General features: G+C 30.6%; 1 protein-coding gene across 1 annotated transcript in view; it reads right to left on the minus strand.

The window, feature by feature from the left end:
- Positions 1-475: 475 nt before the first annotated feature.
- LOC118186729 (pyrokinin-1 receptor-like) overlaps positions 476-20,145 on the minus strand; it is a 289,004-nt gene continuing 269,334 nt past the window's right edge. Inside the window, exon 2 of the mRNA XM_085819446.1 lies at positions 476-1,746. Within this exon, the coding sequence (XP_085675572.1) occupies positions 1,358-1,746 (389 nt within the window). The 3' untranslated portion in view covers positions 476-1,357. The remainder of the gene's footprint in view (positions 1,747-20,145) is intronic.

Genomic DNA, 20,145 nt, shown 5'->3' on the forward strand with positions numbered 1-20,145 from the left:
TACCATCAAATAAGGGGATCACAATATACGAAAAGTGGTTTGGTATTTGGGATACTATAGTTTATTAATTACTCTTCAGTTCGCAAAATTGGTTTATTTTAATAAATAATAAAGCATGAAATTTTATTGTGGTGTTTTTGCATAAGTCTAATAAAAAAATCTTTTTTTTCATAATCAATTTAGATTATTACTGCTTTTGATCTTTTCACTAAGGTTTTCGCCGAAAACATCGCGGCAAAAACGTCGCGGAGAAAACCACGCAATGAAAAAACGTCGTGGTACAAAACATCGTGGGAGAAAAAAAGCAATGAGAAAATTTCGCAGTTCTAAAACATCGTGGTACAACATATCGCCGTCAAAAATAAAGCGGTTCATAAACATAGCAGGGCTAAAAAACTTCGACACCGAATATATCGTAGTGAAAAATAAAGCATTTACAAATCTTCGCATGTCGATAATGTCGCACACAAGCGTTTTTCAGGTTTTAATAGTTGTAAATGAATTTTCGCTTAAAGATTTGGGAGCGCAAGACATTTTAACGACACTTTCAGAATAAACGGAAACAAAACAAAGTATAATTTTCATCAAAAAAATATCAGAGTAACAAACGTGAAAGAAAGTAATTTGATCGTTAACTAAGCAATTTTTGTAGAGATTTTTTTAACCTCATGCAGTTATTTATCTTCCTTTTCTTCAATATTTTTAAACAGTATTTTGCAAAAAAAAAAATTATGAGTAAATACTTTATAAAAAGATAAATTTATTAATGACCTTTGTTAATTAACTGTGTAAATTTAAAATTCTATTAAGTCCTGTAAGTTGCATTAATTTTCTATTCATTTTCAATTTTAAATGCCTAAGTTTCGTTCTTACTTTTTCAGCAAAAATTTATTTCATTCTAGAAAATAAAATATAAAATTACAAATTTCTCGCTTTCCTTATTGAGCTCCCAGATCATTATGCGAAAATGCATTTACAGCTTTTAAAACCTGAAAAATGCGTGTGTGCGATGTTATCGCCATGCGATGATTTGTAGGTACTTTATTTTTTACCACGATGTTTTCAACGACGATGTTTTTAAACTGCGAAATTTTTGAACCGATTGATTTTCGATGACGATATTTTGTACCACGATGTATTAGAACTGCGATGCAAAGATGACGCCATGTTTTGCACCACGACGTTTTCGCCTTGCGTTGTTTTCTCCGCGATGTTTTCGTCGGCAATGTTTTCATTAGAGAGACATCCTTCATTAGAGCTTTATAACGGGCTAAAAAGACATGCCTATGTCATAAATACCGTCATATATGGCAAACACTGCTTTTTAAACATACAGAATTGTTCGAAAAGGAATGTCCTACGGTAACCTGTGATTACTGTTATGGGGTTCATGCATCCAACTCCCAGTCGAGAAGCGGACATCTTTGTTTTCTTGATGGCAGCTAACCCTGTACTTGTCGCAATGGAAAGAAGCCATTTCACTGCCTTTTTCAACAACATCCGATTCTCTTAAGCAACTGCAACATACACTAAACGTGTCCTTGAAAGCTTGCCTGAACTTGACAGAGAGCAGCTGATAAAGAATAGGGTTGATTGTGGCGCTGAGATAGTAGGTAACTCCCGAAATATACGTGAGGATCGTGAAAGTGACGAGCAAAGTAGGTGTTACTTCAGTAGTGTAGATGGCCAACAGACGTTGAGCGTGGAATGGGGACCAACAAATGCCGAAGGAAATAACAACAGCAACTGAAAAGAGATTAAAAAGATGCTTTTAGGAGTGATATATACAACATATTTTTCATTAAAAAATAAATAAATAACTGAAAGCTTTAAGATTTTATATTACGCCCAAATGGTAATTTTTTAACTTTTTTTTTTTTTTTTTTTTTTTTTGTTACCTTTATTTATTAAATACCATGTTCTTCGCACTTAAGCCATAAAACTCAATTCAACCACAGTATCACAAAATAATTTAGAAAGAGCACATCTCTAGAATTTCCAAGTCTCGCGAGTTAGAGATAAATATTTTTTTCGTACAGTATTGCCATTGCTTTCTTTGAAATCGTTGAGTTTGTTAATCAAAAATTCGTTAAAGTTTTACAAAATATGATATAGATAATAAAAGGAATTCAAAATTTGGGCTTCCAAGTGCTTATATTCTAGTGGAGGATTATGTTATTTAAAATTTGATGTCTCTATGTACCATTTATTTTTCACAGTGCGAGAAACATACATTCACGCAGATTCATCATTATTTAATTTCTTTAATATAATGTAGGGCTCTAATATTTGGTGGCAACAATTTGAAAAGTGGCAGGCCGTTTATAGTCAACCAATGCAAAATGCCAAAACGAAATTAATATCCTCTCTGGTCAAATTGCCCCCTCTGAGGACTAGTAATTAAATTCAAATAAAACTTAAAGTGGTAAATAATTTTTAATAAATTAAATTTGTAACAAATAACTAGGTTAAAATACTCGAACTCATCTTATTTTAGTTTCGGCTAGAATTAGAATACCACTGAAAAGTTGGCAATCATCGAAGCCGGGCTTCAGTGCGTTCCAGCTTAATTATAGCTCTCTTGAAATAAAATCGTCAAAAATATTTTCTCAATTACTCTGCGTTTCGTTAATTTTTTTTTCCGAAAGATAAAAGATCACATTCTCATGAAAACAAATGTAATGAGAAATTTTAACTACTAATTGGAAGTCTTTATTTTGCTTATCAGCAAGAACTATTTTTCGAATGGAATCTTTGATGATTATTTTAACCAATAACAACCAACAAACACAGATAATACTAAAGAAACACATAAATACTCGCTACTAAACAAACAAGAAATTCGAGTTATTAAGTAAATGTTAACCACGAGGCTTGTTTAATACCAACATTCTCTGACTGACTATTGAGGATTTATCACTTAGCTAAGAATGATTAAGTATCGAACAAATTACTTTAAATTCTACCCCCTCTCTAATCAGTGTACGTTAATAGTTCGAGTTTCAGAAAGTAGAAATAAGCCAAAAAAAGAGAAAAATTTTGGCAAGAGCTTAATAGTACATTTGATTAATGTACTTATGCTCTACTAATTAATGTACTATTAATTAATATACTCTTATTAATATTCTATTCGATTTAATGATATTCCCCCTGCTGAATCCATGCATGTTAATTCCTTAAGTAATTTACTTCCATACATACATACATACATAGAAACATACATAATGTCAAAACATTACATCATGTCAAAAAATTGCTTCTCTTTTCCTTCTGGCCATTAACATCTTGTAGCATATGTTATTTAAATAAAACAGTTATTTATAATTTCAATTTTTACTATAACTTGCTTACTTTTCCTTATGAGAAATGTAAATTAATTAGAGAATATCTAAGATGAGTTTTTTTGATTCAAAGACAGATCGTGCTTCTGCTGTCGAAGTCACGTTAATTTTGTTACTTCTGCCATCTTGGTTAAGTTTATAATTATTCGGCTTTGCATTATTTGCTGCCAACTTTTAAATTGTTACGCCGGTCAGAGTTTTCAGCCAACTTCGATTAAATTTAATTATGCAATCTTTGGTACGTTTTAATTAAAATTTTACTCTTAGTTCCATAGTTATAAGTGGTGGCTGAGTTCTGTGAGTATGTTCTAAGTTCTGTTAAGTAAGAAGGTTGTTTTAAACCTTTTTAAGACTCTGTAGTTGTTTCAGGCATAACAATAATTCTCTGTACCCCTGTTAAGAGTTTGGAAGTAATTTATGCTTCCGACGCAAGTCAAAATTTATAATCTCCAACAATGTATTTCACAAAATAAAACCCAGTATATTTCGTTGTGTAATGCATTGCGGATTAAAATATAGCTTAATGAGATAAAATAACTAAACTTAAATACAAATGAATAAATAAAATTCGTATATTAAAAAACTGCAATGCCAGTTTTAAATACAACAACAAACAGTAAACAAGTGAAATGCATGTTATATGAAGTTCATTTAAACCTGGCAGAAATGGTACAGGAAGATGGCATTAAATCTGCATATCAGAAAAAAATATATTCCAGTTATTTATGCATTTTTTCTTCCTCGTTTCAATTTTATTGATGAAAATCTATTTAATAATGAGGAAAAATCATCTATGAATATTTTAGAAAATTCAATAAATGCCGAAATGATGATATAATACAATCTCAAGCTATTCTTTTTTATTGGAAGATGGGAAAAGAAACGAAAGAAATATACATAGTATTAAGTCACATATTGTACATATAAAACATTTATTACTTTGAACAAACATGAATACACGAATTAAAAAGCTATTTTGAATAAATATCTTACATTATCTTTCTTCGCGTGTTTAAAAATTGTGCTTCGATTCTATTTTTATCCTTTTCCGGCTTTTTAAGCTACATAAACATACTTATCTCGGGCTCAGTTTGATTAAAACAATTAACTCCTCATGCGTTTTGCGTTAATAGTTTTCTCCAAGTTTTTCTATCAAATGTATATTTATTAAAGAAATCCCCCATTATACTCACATAGAACAAAATTATGAGTACTTTATTTTCAAACTGCTCATAATTTTATTTCAAAATTCCTCTTCTGTAATATCGTCAATATAGTAATAGATTGCTGATGAAATTTCCTGTAGGATGGCAAAATTTGACTGCAGGTTTTTCTAATAATTTATTGAAATATCTGATGTTAGTATTTTTGGCTTTCATTTCTAATATTTCCCTCAAAATATAGAAACTTTTTCCCGGTATAATCCGTTTACGAACACATTTATATTTCACAAATCTTGTTGATAACAAAAATGGCTTAATTCATTATTCTTCGATGCAAAGTATAACTGGGGTCGCTTATCTACATGTAAAGAATGAAATAGCGAAATATAGGACATTCGATTAGATGGATTCTCATTAAAGTAGAAATTCCATTATTTTGCAATTATGGAAGATAATACATTCTCTGAGAAAAGAACAGTAAAGAATGCGTCACATATATTTCTAAATTAGATGCTGCATTATAACGCATTACACATATATATACTATATACATAAAAAAGGGATATCTCAGACAGAGGAAGTTTATTCTGTATATTGAATAGAAGGTGTAAATTACCTAAAATTCCGTTCAAGGGGCTTAAATTTCCGTTTGCTATTTGAATTTCCAACTACAAATGTTATTTTTTGCCAGAAAAAGCCGTTTTTTGCTTTATTAGCCCAAATGGAAGTTAGCCCAGAAGGGCTATTAATTTTGTTTTGGCATTTTTACATTAATTCACTATAAAAGCCTGAATCATTTTTTAAATTGTTGCCATCAAATATTAGAGCTCTGCTTTATATTTAAAGAAATCAAATAATGAAAGATTTGCATGAATATTTGTATATTTCTCGCACTGTGAAGAGACAACGGTAGCTAGAGACACCAAATTTTGAATAACGTAGTCGTCCACGCGAATATGGGCCTCTGGAAGCCCAAATTTGGAATTTAGAATTCGATTCATTCTTTATTTTATATTTTGTAAAACGTATTTTTGTTTAACAAACTCAACGATTTCAACGCTTCCATTAACATTAACTTCGCGTGCATCTTTAAGCACGTATATTTTTTATGCGCGAAGTTTCTTTACATTTCTTGCTGGTATTATGTTGGTAACATAGTAACGCAAAAGCGTTACTGTGTCTAACGGTATTTTGCGTCGAATGACTATGAATGTCTGTATCACTTTTGAATCCTTAGGAATTTTGAATTTTCTCGTTTTGAATCCCCTGTGAAAAAAACGGCCCCTTAGGCGTAAATATAAAATCTAAAAGCTTTCAGAATTTTTTTTTATTTTAATTAATTAATTTGTGAATTTTATTTCTACGTTCGACTATTAATCTGAGAAGAATATTAGAGTTATTTTAAGTCCAAATATTAAAACTTAGAATTTTATTTCGGGCTATTCTGCTCGTTCAGATAATTTTAAAAGAAGCGGATTTACTTTGCAAATTTCTCTTATTTAAAAATAAAATAAATTGACTCATTACTTAAATGCATAAGAAACTAAACATATAATGTCCTGAATTTAAATCTTCTCGTGCTCTCCGGACCTGCTGCGACAAACTAGAAACCTCAGCAATTCAGGAACTATTTTAAAAGAGAATCCTCAAAGGACAAGAGCGAAATACTTTCTCGAAACGTGGCTTCTTTCTGAATAGAAAGAGATTTATTTAAATTCTTTTTCCGCTTGGATTCAGATGATTTTCACTCCTTCAAAAGAATTCGTAATTTATACATCAAGTCACGTTTAATCCTATTTGCTTGCGTTCTCGAAATTCGCAATGATTTAGAAACTTGAGTAGTGTTTCGTATTTTTATCAAAAGCACCAGTGGGAAGACCAACAAAGAATTAATTTCCTTTAATTTAATTGAAGATTCGAAATAAACGTTGGCAGCTGGCACACGGGGTAAACGTGAAGAGCCTCTCTTTCAGAAAACAGATTTAATTTTATTTTCAGTGCTTAATTTGTGTTATTAAATACGTTTTATAAAATGGAAACACTATTGCGTTTTATTTAAAAATAACATATGATACATATGCAAAATAATACCAAGGGACAAATTTTTCTGTTTTCTTGACAAAAATTTGAATGACGCTACTTCTTAACTCCGCGTCATTTATGAAAATCTGATATAGTACTTATTCTTTAGAAGAAATACAAAGATAAAAGACGATTTATGTTTTTCACGACAATTGTTTCCTTACAAAATGCTGAGTCCATTAAATTTAGAAGTTTAAAGAGTCTTATCATCTGATTATTGTTAACCTAGTTTCAAGGAAATACTTCAACAAGTTTTTTTCACTAAACCTTTCGGGATGAAGTTTTAAAGAGCAAATGTTATGGAGTACTAAGGGTCATAATCGTTTCGTATGTGCCTACCCTAAATTCGTCGTTTTGGTGAAAATTTTCGATAATATTTTTTTATTCATACATTTAGGTTTCCAAAAATGCTTTATTTTTGTTTTTACGATAAATAGAAGAAAAGTTATAGTATAAAAAATAATATCAGAAGTGAATTTTTGGATGCCGGATGCAGTTTAAACAACTCTTTTCAAATTATTAAACAATATAAAAGCTGTAAAAGCAACACGTCTTTCACTGTGTGACACGTTGCTGATAAAATGTTTACATTTGAAGACTCAAAACAATAATGAGTGTTTTAATAACCTTTTGAGGACTATTTTACCTAAAGAAACTTTTGTGCAACTGAAAACATTGCTTTTAAGTGCACATATTGCTGTATTATTATTTAATTCAAGATATTTAGGACGTTTACCTATTTTCAGGTATATAGAAATAGAAATTAATCCCATTATGCTTGAAAGCTACATGGGAATAGACAAACAGCGAATTCAGAAATCGAAACGCTAATCTCTCTACAAGCAACAACGTTATCCAGAAAAATGCTAAAAGAAAGTCAAAATTAGTTAAGAATGAAGTAAAAGAGGGTTTAACATACAAATACGGCGAGTTTTAAAGGTCTAAGGTGGCTATAAAATTTTTTGTGCTGTATTAAAATCTTTAAATGCATTTTGAGAAATTGTGTGTTTCGTTACTTTTGATTGCGATTACGTTCATTTCTCAAAATGTATTTAGAATATTGAAGTGAAATTTTGCCAAAATATTTTATTCATCTTTAGCTGTGTTCTGTAGCAAAATCTGACCTCTTTGTATTTATTTATTGATTTTATTGACAGTATTTTGAAGAAAAGAGGATTTTGTTTTGTTTTAATTTTGAGTTTTTGTACCAAGTTTTGAATATTTCAAAAATTTTCATAAGTACACCAAATCTTTTGCTGCAGAACACAGGTAAGTATGTTATTTATATACTGTGCAAAGATTATTGAAGTATATTCACTAGAATCTAATATAGGAGATCTGCCGTAAATGAAAGTTTTCACTAACATTTTACTAAATATTGCCTATATTTAAAAAAAAATAATGAAACATTCTATAAAATCCCATTTAAATTCATAGTTTATGTCTACAGTCTATGATCTCAAAATACACTAGAAGACTCTATAAGAATATTACGAGACATTGCAAATGCACTGATGAAAAGCTAGCACTTGAATTTCCCTGCACTATTCCTAAGAGACTGCCTCATAACACAATGCTACCCAATCTGATGTTAAGGCTCATGCTTATGAAAACAAATCCATCATCGATAAATGTAATAATCTGCCCTGTTTCAAGATAGTAAGCATTTTTCTCAAATAAATAATTGACCTTCCTAAAGCGTCATAAAAAAGAACCATTTTCAAAAACTGAAATTAGGATTTAAAAGTACAAAATTGTATCAGAGTTGTGATACTTTCAGTTCTGATTGTTACAAATAAACACTTCTCAATTCATAATCAGTCAATGGCTTTTATCCTCTTCACGTTTCAGCTGACACTTCTTATTAGTTCGCTAATTCACATGGCCATCTTTCCGACTAAAAATCCTCTTATGGACTTAGACTCAAGCGCAAAATTGAATTATTTGCTTAACTTCTCTCTCAAACTTGTAGAAGTTTTGCAATAATCTCTTTACAATTTTTTTTGCCCGTTCCTCTCACGGCGGAATTCAATCTTTCAGAATTATTATGTCTCAGGTCACATTACTTCTAGGAATCATATACTTCGCAACTTTGGCGCAATATTCAAAACAAAATTTTTCATGTTCTATTATTTTGTTTTGTAAGAACAGCTGAAAAGCAATACTGAACATCAAATCATTTACAAGAAGAGAAAATTCCCTTTCATACTTACATGACAGTTATTCGAATAGTTATTTAGGAATTTGCAGTCAATCTATTTGAAGAATAAATTAAAGCAGAACTTATCCCAAAAAATTATGTAATGGTACTAACATCTGAAACCAGCTAACTAAAATCTTTAATGTAAATGCTGAGGAATCAATCATGTACCTCATTGACGCGCTTCTCACTACAAAAGGCAAAGTGATATTCAATTTACGGCATGTAATGTACTTAAGAGGCTTCAGTGAGAAATATATATCGAGAAATCAAGCCTTTCGTTCCATTAAAGAGCAATTCGCATGTTTCATTTCCCAAGGGATGTAATATGTAGCTTAGGCCAGAAAAGCTAAATTTATTTTTTATCAAAAACATAGCAATCTGAAATGTTCATATTGGGGTGGCGAACATGCCTGCTCGTGCCGCGGATGTTTGTATTTAGTATAAACGAAGAAAAATCAAAAGAGAAAATAAGTTCTCATCAAGATCTACAAAAGAAAATTATTAAACATATCGAAATTCCTCCCAAATCAAAAGAATAGCCTGTTTCTCATTAAGCAACGGAGATATCCAAATTATGAAATATTGGAAATAGAGTTATGTAACTTCAAAAGTATGTAAAAAACTGAATTACAAAGATAACAGGTTATGTACTCAAACTGAATAGTTATTTTCATATATTTTTCTACACTTTTAAGTTGTTTCAAATGATCGAGTACATCGAGGTTGCTGATTGTCAACGAAAGATACTTTCTAGGTATTCAAAATTCGAATTTTTGTTCCTTTGGAAGTATGAAAAATTCGAAGTCCTAACAGAATTCGTTCACAGAACGAAAGATATGCATATGTATTATTTAGGCAAATGGAAAAGCGAAAGATAAAAATCTTGAATATCACATGTAATAAGAGAAAGACACTGTAATATGTTCTTTTCCATGAAAATAATAGGAAATGAAATATTAAAAGGAACTGGGGAAGAACTATGTGATCCTGGTAATTACTTGCCTTATTATGAGAAAATAATAAATTTTTAAAAATTGTCACAAAATATTTTGGATCGTTTACTGTATTTTCTTTGTGGACCGTTTACTGTATTTTCCTACTCGTATTTTCTTTGTGAGGGGTAGGAAACTTAATTTTCGTAATAAGTGAATTAAACAATAAAAATATAATTTATGAAATTTCAGAAAAAATTAATTTTTGACTTAATTTTTTGTGTGTGTCAGGACAATATCTGTGTGTATGTATGTATATATATATATATATATATATATATATATATATATACATATAAAGTTTGAGTAGAAATCCTGATTATCCTGTCTGAGGAAAAGGTGTATTGAAAACATTATAGGTTTAAGATGAAGTTAAGATTTTTGCAAGGGAAGTTGAAACAAGTTAGAAGAAATTGTGGTCTTAAAGTTAAAAGTAACTATAAAAGCAGCAGGGAAAAAATGAACACAAGAAGAAATGTGAATAGAAATATGAAAAAATACAAAAATCAAAATATTAATCTCTTTGTCTGCCGCTTCAAACAGAACTTGTCAAGAGGTAAGGGTTTGAAGCATTAAACCCGGTCCATTAATGAGTTCCGAATACATGTTTCATTTCTATGAACAATTTGAGACTTAAAATCGTAATAATAAATTTCCGTTTTTAACAAATAAGTTCACAGAGATCAATAGTTAATATATATGTACATAAAAAAAGAAATTTAAAACCGATTTTACACAAAGGCTAAAAATTAAAATTTGGAAGTAATAAAATTAAAAAAATCCTATAAATGTTTAAAAGAATTTAATAAATGTTAAAACTAAAATACTTTAAACAAGTAATACCCTAATTCAAAAAATTAATGAATTTTAAAGAATATAAAAGAAGCAGAACTCAATCAACTTCAATACCACTTCATCAGGAGAAGGAACAATGAAATCAATTAGACTCTCTCTTCCATAAAAAATCTGGAGGGATTTTTTATGGAAGAGAGATTTTAATTGGTTTCAGTGTTCCTCCTCCTGACGAAGTGGTATTGAAGTTGATTGAATTCCTCTTGTTTTACATTCTTCAAAGTTCATTAATTTTTTGAATTAAGGTTTTAATTGTTTGAAGTATTTTAGTTTTAACATCTATTAAGTTCTTTTAAAAATTTATAGGATTTTTTGAAATTTATTACTTATGAATTTCAGTTTTTGGTCTTTGTATAAAATTGGTTCTAAAGTTCTTACTTTATTTCTTTACTGATAATGTTTTAGTAGCTTAATGCGCGAAAATACTAGGCATGATTATATTATGTGATGTAAAAAAAAATGTTTTGTAATTATATATATATAGAGAGAGAGAGAGAGACATCGAAAAAGATAACCTAACTCAGAATTTGTTGACAAAAAAAAAATATCTTGAAAGAACTTTTCGTCCTGATGGCAAATCCAGAAATTCTGATATAATTTCAATGTTACCCAACCACATATTTTTCTCTTGGAAAGTACGTATTATTCTGAAATAATTGTGCTCAATGAAAGAATAAATATTGCTACTCTAATTACGCTGAACAGTTTCGTTTGTTTAAATGATTTACTAAAAGCAAATGTATATATACATAACTTAAGAGAAAAACTATTTGCTTCCCCAAATTTACGTGATTCGTTTTTAGATATAATTAAACCAGCACTTGTTCTTTACCAAACATTAATCTCAAGCAGTGTAATTATCTAAACCTCACGGTGTATGGCGGGTGAACTTAAAAATTCTAACGCAGAGTTCCCTATGATAATTTCATGCGTACGGTTAACAATGTTGTGACACCCATGTATTTTGATAAATTTCTCGAAAGAAACTTAAATATACATTCAATTCATGTTGTGAATTTGCCAGATATACCGTATACACTGTATGTAATTACACTGTGATATCACATTAAGTAATACGTTTCTTATGTCACGCGATTAAAAATAGAATAAGATTTTCAAGCTGTCCGTAATCACTTCGAAACATTGCTCCGAAAATATTTTTTTCAATTTACTAATTGCATGAATTATGTATAAACATGAAGACTTTGAAGAAATTGCATATCATTACACAGCGTCGCGTTTTCCAAATCACTGGTGCAGGTGATAATAAGATGATTAGATTCGGGGCATTTCTGAAAATATTTCTGAGACAAAACACAAAGCAATATAAAAAAAAATCTGAATGCTTTCAGATTTTATATTACGCCCAAAGAGACGTTTTTTAACGTTTTGCGTGTTACCTTATTTGTTAAATATCATGGTTTTTCGCACTTACAGTACGATAACATTCGCACTATAAAATTCTATTAAACAGAAATATCACAAAATATTTAAAAGAGCATATCTTAAGAATATTCGATGCATAGTCTCGCGCGCTCGAGATAATTTTTTTTTTTTTTTTTTTTTTTTTTTTTTTTTTTTTTTTTTGGTACAGCGTTGCAATAGCTTGCTTTGAAATCGTTGAGTTTCTTAATCAAAAACTCATAAATGTTTTACAAAATATGAAATAGATAATAATACAAATTCCGAATTCGAAATTTGGGCTTCCAGATGCCCATATTCGGGTGGATACGTACGTTATTCAAAATTTGATGGCTCTAGGTACCGTTGTTTTATCACAATGCGAGAAATGTACATACATTTATGCAGATTCTTCATTATTTAATTTTTTTAAATATAATACATGGCTCTCATATTTGGTGGCAGCGTTTATAGTGAATCAAAGCAAAATGCCAAAATGAAATTATTAGCTCTTCTGGAAAAATTTTCCTTTTAGTCTAAAAAAGATTACTTCACTGATTTTTAACAATAAGCAGTACGTTACACAGGTTTTTAATGAATTTGATGTTTAATTTTTACTATACAAAATTACTTATTTTAATTTCTGTTACATATAACGATGCTCATGCTTTGACTGACAAAGCATATGCAAAATGAGTATAGTATCATCATCTTCCGATACTGATCTACTGATCAAACGATTAGCTCTTCATCAGAAGCTTTCAGATGCTTTGTCTGTGTCACATTGCTAGCTGTGCATTCTACTGAACATACAGCTGCTAACGCCGTTTGGTTACCAGGCTTGAATGTATTGGTTGCTAATGAAACTCTGCTTTGGGATATGTATTTGTCATTCCAAACATGAACATACTTTATCAAAGTCATGATCAGAAGGTGCAGTGATTTAACATATATTATATATTACAGCATTGAATTCTGAAATGAATTTATATCCTATAACGTTAACCATGTTCTAAATATCCGTTCAGGATAAGTCGATAACACTGTACAAATTTGAATGCCATTATTTTGTTTTAAATCTCTTTGTTACAGAGTTAACTTTTATATTATCCGCTATGTTAAATTTACAGGAAATGGATTTAACATGCACGGTCTGACCAGCCAAAAGAGTGCTATCGTCAGAACTTGCCTTTGATATATTCTGCTTATATACGTTACTGGCAAAATGAGAAATTAGGCAGTCTTCTCATTTTATATAACGCAGACAAGAGGTCACGAAAATATGAAACATTTACAATTTTTAGATATGGTCGCAAAATTATGAATCATATTTTAGCCAAATTCCAACTATACTAGTTAAAAGTAGCTTTGTAGCTAATTTTGTTTATTATTTCTAGATTTGTAATTTCATATTGATTTTTGTTCTAGTCAATTTAGAGCAAATGTTTTTGGAATGGACTTCAGCTGTTATTTTTAGCCCAAAGGGGACGTAGCCTAGAAGGGCTATTATCCGCAAAGCTGCATTTTGTGGTGTTTCACTATAAAAGGCGCTTCACTTTTCAAATTGTTGAAACCAAATATTAGAGTCCTGCATTATATTTAAGGAAATTAAATAATGAAGAATCTGCATGAATGTATGTATGTTTTACTTACTGTGAAAAACAACGGAACCTAGAGCCATCAATGTTTGAATAACGTAATCCTCCACCTGAACATCGGCACATGGAAGTCCGAATTTTGAATTTCAAATTTTGTTTTATTATCTATTTCACATTTTGTAAAACTTTAGCGAATTTTTGATTCACAAACTCATCGATTTCAAAGCGAACAATGGGAATACTATAAGGAATGAAATATTTTTATCTCCAGGGCGCGAGACTGTCTATCAGAAATTCTAAATGTAAACCGTTTTTAAATATTTTGTGATATTGCTGAATTGAATTTTATGCGGTTTAGGTTCGAAAATGATACTACTTAATAACTACAGGTAAAAAAATAAAAGCTTTAAAAAAATCCCTTCGGGCCTAATATAAAATCTGAAAGCTTTCAGATTTTATACATATATATATATATATATATATGTGTGTGTGTGTGTGTGTGTGCAATATTTCCGAACACATAGAAGAGGAATCAGCTTGCAATCGTTGTGGCGTATGGTGAAGGCTTACAGATGAAGATAATAAAACATGAACTTGACGTATTTCCAGTTTTTATTTCTAGGCAAATAAAATTATCTCTTTAGATGTTTATCCAATCATAATGAAATCCGACACATTTCTATTATTCGATTATAACGAAATACGCTAAATTCCCCTTTACATTGATTCTTAAAATTAAGACGCAGGCATTTCAGCGAGGAGATATTAGCAAGGTGGAAGCTGGGAAAAGAGTGCCGCAATTAGCTGCCAGGGGTATTTATACCAAGTTTAAAGTACAAATACACCTAATCTATGATTGGATAGTTAGTAGTGTTACATAAAACGTAGAAAAATCTCGAATTTGGGAGAACAGAAGAATTTAGGGGGGATCACCAAATCTAGAATTTTAATTTTGAGGTGTTCAATTATTTTTTTAACACAGCCATTGTATTTTGTTATAATTTACATATTTATACATACATATAAATAAATATTGTTTCACAAGAAAATAGTAAAATTAAATTTAAATAATTCTCTTGCTCCATTGCTCAAGGAATGAAATTTGAATTTAGCAAATATTCTCTGTTCGTATAAAGTAAAATATTAAATTAAATTTTAATTTACTAAAAAACTAAAAATAATTATTATTGCTGCGAACTAATTTACAATATCATGTAAATTCAAAGAGCATATGTAAATTAAGTGCACGTATCTAAAACCATGAAAAAACTAATTTACAATATCATGTAAATTCAAAGAGCATATGTAAATTAAGTGCACGTATCTAAAACCATGAAAAAACTAATTTACAATATCATGTAAATTCAAAGAGCATATGTAAATTAAGTGCACGTATCTAAAACCATGAAAAAACTAATTTACAATATCATGTAAATTCAAAGAGCATATGTAAATTAAGTGCACGTATCTAAAACCATGAAAAAACTAATTTACAATATCATGTAAATTCAAAGAGCATATGTAAATTAAGTGCACGTATCTAAAACCATGAAAAAACTAATTTACAATATCATGTAAATTCAAAGAGCATATGTAAATTAAGTGCACGTATCTAAAACCATGAAAAAACTAATTTACAATATCATGTAAATTCAAAGAGCATATGTAAATTAAGTGCACGTATCTAAAACCATGAAAAAACGTATTATTCCAAAAACTTATAATTCTAACAAAAAATTGCGTAAGTAAATAATTGTTAAGCAGGCAGCAGACAGACTTACAAGGGAAAGTTGCCTCCAAACCTAACTCTTCAATTACTCAATTCGTGTTTCGTCGTCTATATAGGCAAGGGTAAAAGTAAATTCAAAACCAAAAGTAAAACCAATTGTTGTGAATAAATTTTAAAGAGTGGAAAATTTCAACCGATTATTTAATTATCGCAGTTAAAATGTTCTAAAATATTATCTATAATAATTATAGTTTGATAATCGTATTTACAGTCGCATTTTTGCAGCTTCTCTCTGCTTTAATATGAAGACGAGAAGCTGATAAATAAATGATTTCTCTTCAATTAACGCCTAGTTTATTTTTTTACATTATTTAAATACTTTGTCGATTGTTGCTGACATTATATTTCTATTATGTGTCATCGTCATGTTCAGTTTCATTGCGTGAGAATTGAAACATTCGCAAATTTTTAACAAATAACAAAATAATAGAAGCTTTAAAATAATGAATTGCATATGTTTTATTTCTTAGAAAATCTAGTAAATTCATGATGATATAAAAATTAAAAGGAGGCACAGTACTTGAGAGCTTTCTGAGGAGAAAAACAATTTTTAAAAAAATGGCTGAATGAAGATAGGCCTTTCCTCTAACCGTTGAGCTAAATGGTTGACGTTGACGTTGAGCTAAAATGGATTCATCTCCAGCCTTTCGTACGTTTAAAAACATATTAACAAGACAGGAAGAGAAATACGAATTCTCTTCTTTCTCGAACAATCCAAAATGGCTTCTAGGTTTGACGAACGATCACAGGAATTAGAGTCGGCGGTGATATTTTTGGTAATGCGTCGTCAAGTACTGATTAATATTTTCCCCCCAACAGCGAGCACAAATAATTATAGACGTTGGCTACTAGTAAAGCCAGAAGCAATAGTCACTTTATTACGGTGGCAGTAATGAGTGATTCACTTTCCACCGTAAGAAGGAACGAAGAGTTATAGCCATGTCTTCACCGGGATTCGAATCCAGACCCTTTGGTATCGCAACCGGCTTCCCTAACCACTATATCATGTAGGCTGCGTACCGCCTAATATGCAAGAACCGAAATTTCATTCGAATATATTAAATATATTTTACAAAATTGATGTTAAACCAGATGTAGACTTAATGATATTAAATACAAAGACTCCTACAGTTACAGGGTTCATATTAAACTTAGTATATTCTCATTTTGGATCGTTTCCGTTGCACGACAGCACGAGACAAAAACCTTTCACGCGTAAGATAAATGCGTTAACACTGACTATTGTGCATTGTTATTGTTCTTTTCTCTAGTAACCTTTTCAAACTAAGTATTGTACATAACGAATTTTTAAAGTGTCATTCGAGTTCGATTTTTGATTATCGAAATAACTACGCTAAAATATTTCTTATGCTTCAAAATATTTACTACAGTCAAATCTAGCAGATTAAGAAAGTATATTTTCTCGCTTTACGTACCAACATACTCCTATATTTTTCTTTAAAAAATAGTTTGGAACGTGTGTAGGGTTCTTAACTCCTGGTCTAAGATGAAACGTCGAGGAAAGTAGTGAACTATGTAGCGACTTTATCGCTGAGTTCAAACGACTAAAGACGTAGACTGTAGAAGCGTTAAAAACCCTTTTATTCACTAAAATGAGATTAACAGTCGGATCCTTCTCGGGCTTACAGAAATCCTCTACTCGGACTTTAACTCACAATACGAAATAAGAAACTAAACTGTAGTTAACTAAAGGAGACTTAGCCGAAGCTAAACACAAGTATCTAACGTAGTTGGCCTTTAAATTAAACTAGCCGGCGAATATCAATAGACACGTAATATACGACCGCACGTAAGAGATTATTCAGAAGGCAAACACGCGCCACTAACAGCTCCTAGCACTTCTCTATCGAAGTAAGTTGAACCTTCCTTAAATACTTCTTCTAACTCATTTGCATTCAGCGAGATTTCTAAAACCTTATTCTGGTAGGAAGTTGTAACTGGAAACAAGAATTTACATGAAAGGGCTTCGAAATAAAATAACTGTTATAAAATTAAAATATGCGTTACACATGTTAACCTATAACGAAAATGACCTCTTATTTTTGTTTAATAAATATCTTTAGATTAAAATGTAAATGTAATTTTGTTTGAAGGAAGAATAGTGTGCGTTAATAAATATTAAAATATTTATGTGAGTGTTCGAATAGTTTCAACTGGTAATGAAACGTCTGCCATATAATTGTTTGAATATGCGCCCAGGAGCTGTGCAAGATCAGCCATCAATGGCACAAAAAGTTCGAACTTGCGGCTTATTCAAACTTACGGTTTAGATTATACTTTGTTATCATGGTTAACCCCAATAGGTTTTGACATTAATTCATTTTTCCGTTGCATCTATAACTAATGGACATTAGCAAAAGTTTTAACTCAGTTCCTGTAAAGTTTTGTCAGGGCGGTAAACCTCCCGATTCATTTCTAGAAACCATTAATTTATTTTAATATTGAATTTAAGACAGATTTTATAAGGTATTTCTCCCGCCTTCTTAGCATGCTTTCGTAGTGTAGTGGTCTGCCCGCTGGCCGCGTATTCCAGCGGTCCGTGGTTTGATTCCCGGCGGAGGTGTTGCTCATTTTCATCTGTCCCGCTTCCAAAAAAATACTTGATGTCTCTACGACTTTATAAAATAAATTCATGAATATTTAAAGTTATATATAATCGTACAAAATTGTCTGTTTGGAATTCTGACATAATTAAAAAAATTGGAGATTACATAAAATGTTACCTTTTGTTATATCTTGGTTTTTTGTTTGTAACTTAATTCTGTTACTTAACATCGCGTTAAAAGATACTTTTCTGAAATAAAGATATATTAGATAAAATAGGTATGTTCATATTTTTATTTTCATTTTTTAAGAAAGAGTCGAAAGATATATTTTTCATATAAAATGGATTTTTATACTTTCCACATCTCTTTTATCGTTCAGGCATTGTGTTCTTAAGCTCGAATATGGCATGTGATTTCCACTTTTCGTATATGTAGTTTAGCCATTACATTTCAAAATCGGGAGAAATTTTATGCTTAGCAAAGATAACGTTTGACAGGAAAGATGGAAAATTGTTCCATTTCACTACTTCGAAAAATTGTTCATATCATTCTTCTCGACTAAGAATTTCCAAATTTCAAAAGTAAATAAACTTCAAACTTATTTTCTCTGTAATAAAGTATGTAACCGGGAAAACGTTTTTGATTTCGTAAAATTATCTGTTTGTTTTATATTGACATTTTAAGCAAACACATTATTTTAGAACGCCAATTTATTTATTATTAAGAAAGGTTACATTTCCATCAGCATTAGTAAATTTGCGATTTTGCAGTTACACTAATATCCTAAGTAAATTATTTAATGAAACTACAATAAATAGAACTGGAACTTTACTTTCTAGAGCTAGAACTCAAAATATTTTTACTGAGTCATGCGTTCTAAACTAATTGCGAAATGAAATATAAACTGGCTCACGAATTCTACAGAGTTTTAGAAATTTTGCACGATTCATAGGAAAGAGAGGGATTGCTGAAAATGTTGAAGCAATTTCAAGAATATTCTAACACCTTCCAGATGGTGTTCTTAAAGAATTTATTTTTATGGTACACAAAATTTGGTGATACTTCACTTAAAACGGTCAAGGCTCGGGATATTTTAATAGGCGATACCTTATGCTGTTATTATTTATAAAATTTTAGCGGTTATCTGCAATTAATATATCACATCAAACACACATATAAGGTAAACACCACATATAAGGTATTTCCTCCCTCCTTCCAGTATAGCTTCACGGTGTAACGGTAGCACACTCGACGCATGTTCCAGACGTACAGGGTTCGAGTCCCGGCAAGGACACTGCCCTTTTTTCAAGTTTTCTGCTTAAAAAAAAAGAACATTCTACAATGGTCCCCGAACTAAAAGGCGGTTGACAATACGTCGTCACCACCAGGATTTTTGCTGGGTCCGCTAATCCTCAGTCGCCCTTTAAAGAGGGGTGTATATAAGGTATTTTCTCCCTTCTTCCGGCATGCCTATGGTGTGGCAGTAGCACACTCGGCCGACGCGTTTTCGAGAGATTCAGGTTCGAGTCCCTACGACGGCATTGCTCTTTTTTTTTTAATATCTCCTGTTTCACACACACAAAATATCTGAAAACTTTCATACTTTACATTATGCCCAAAGGGACTTTTTTTAACGTTTTCTGTGTTACATTTAATTATTAAAATTATGTTCTTCGCACTTAAAGCATAAAATTCAATTCAACAGCAATATCGCAAAATAATTCTAAAATGAGGCTATCTTTAGAATTTCGATAGTCTCGCGCACTGGATATAAAAATGTTTTTTTTTCCGTACATTTTTGCCATTGTTCTCTTTGATACCGTTGAGTTTTTAATCAAAAATTCGTTGAAGTGTTACGAAATATGAAATCGATAATAAAACAAATTTCAAGTTAAAAATTATGGCTTCCAGATGCCCATATTCGAGTGGAATATTACATTATTCAAAATTGGATGGCTCTAGGTACCGTTGTTTTATTACAATGCTAGAAATATACATACATTGATGCAGATTTTTCATTATTTAATTTCTTCAAATATAATGCAAGACTCTAACATTTGGTGGCAATAGTTTGAAAAGTGAAACGGACATTTATAGTGATTAAACGCAAAATCCTAAAACAAAAACAATAGTCCTTCGGGGACCCTTTGGATTAAT

The sequence above is a fragment of the Stegodyphus dumicola genome, chromosome 6 (genome assembly GCF_044657685.1).
Source record: "Stegodyphus dumicola isolate Sdum_Otavi_A_Nest chromosome 6, ASM4465768v1".
Classification (NCBI taxonomy): domain Eukaryota; kingdom Metazoa; phylum Arthropoda; class Arachnida; order Araneae; family Eresidae; genus Stegodyphus; species Stegodyphus dumicola.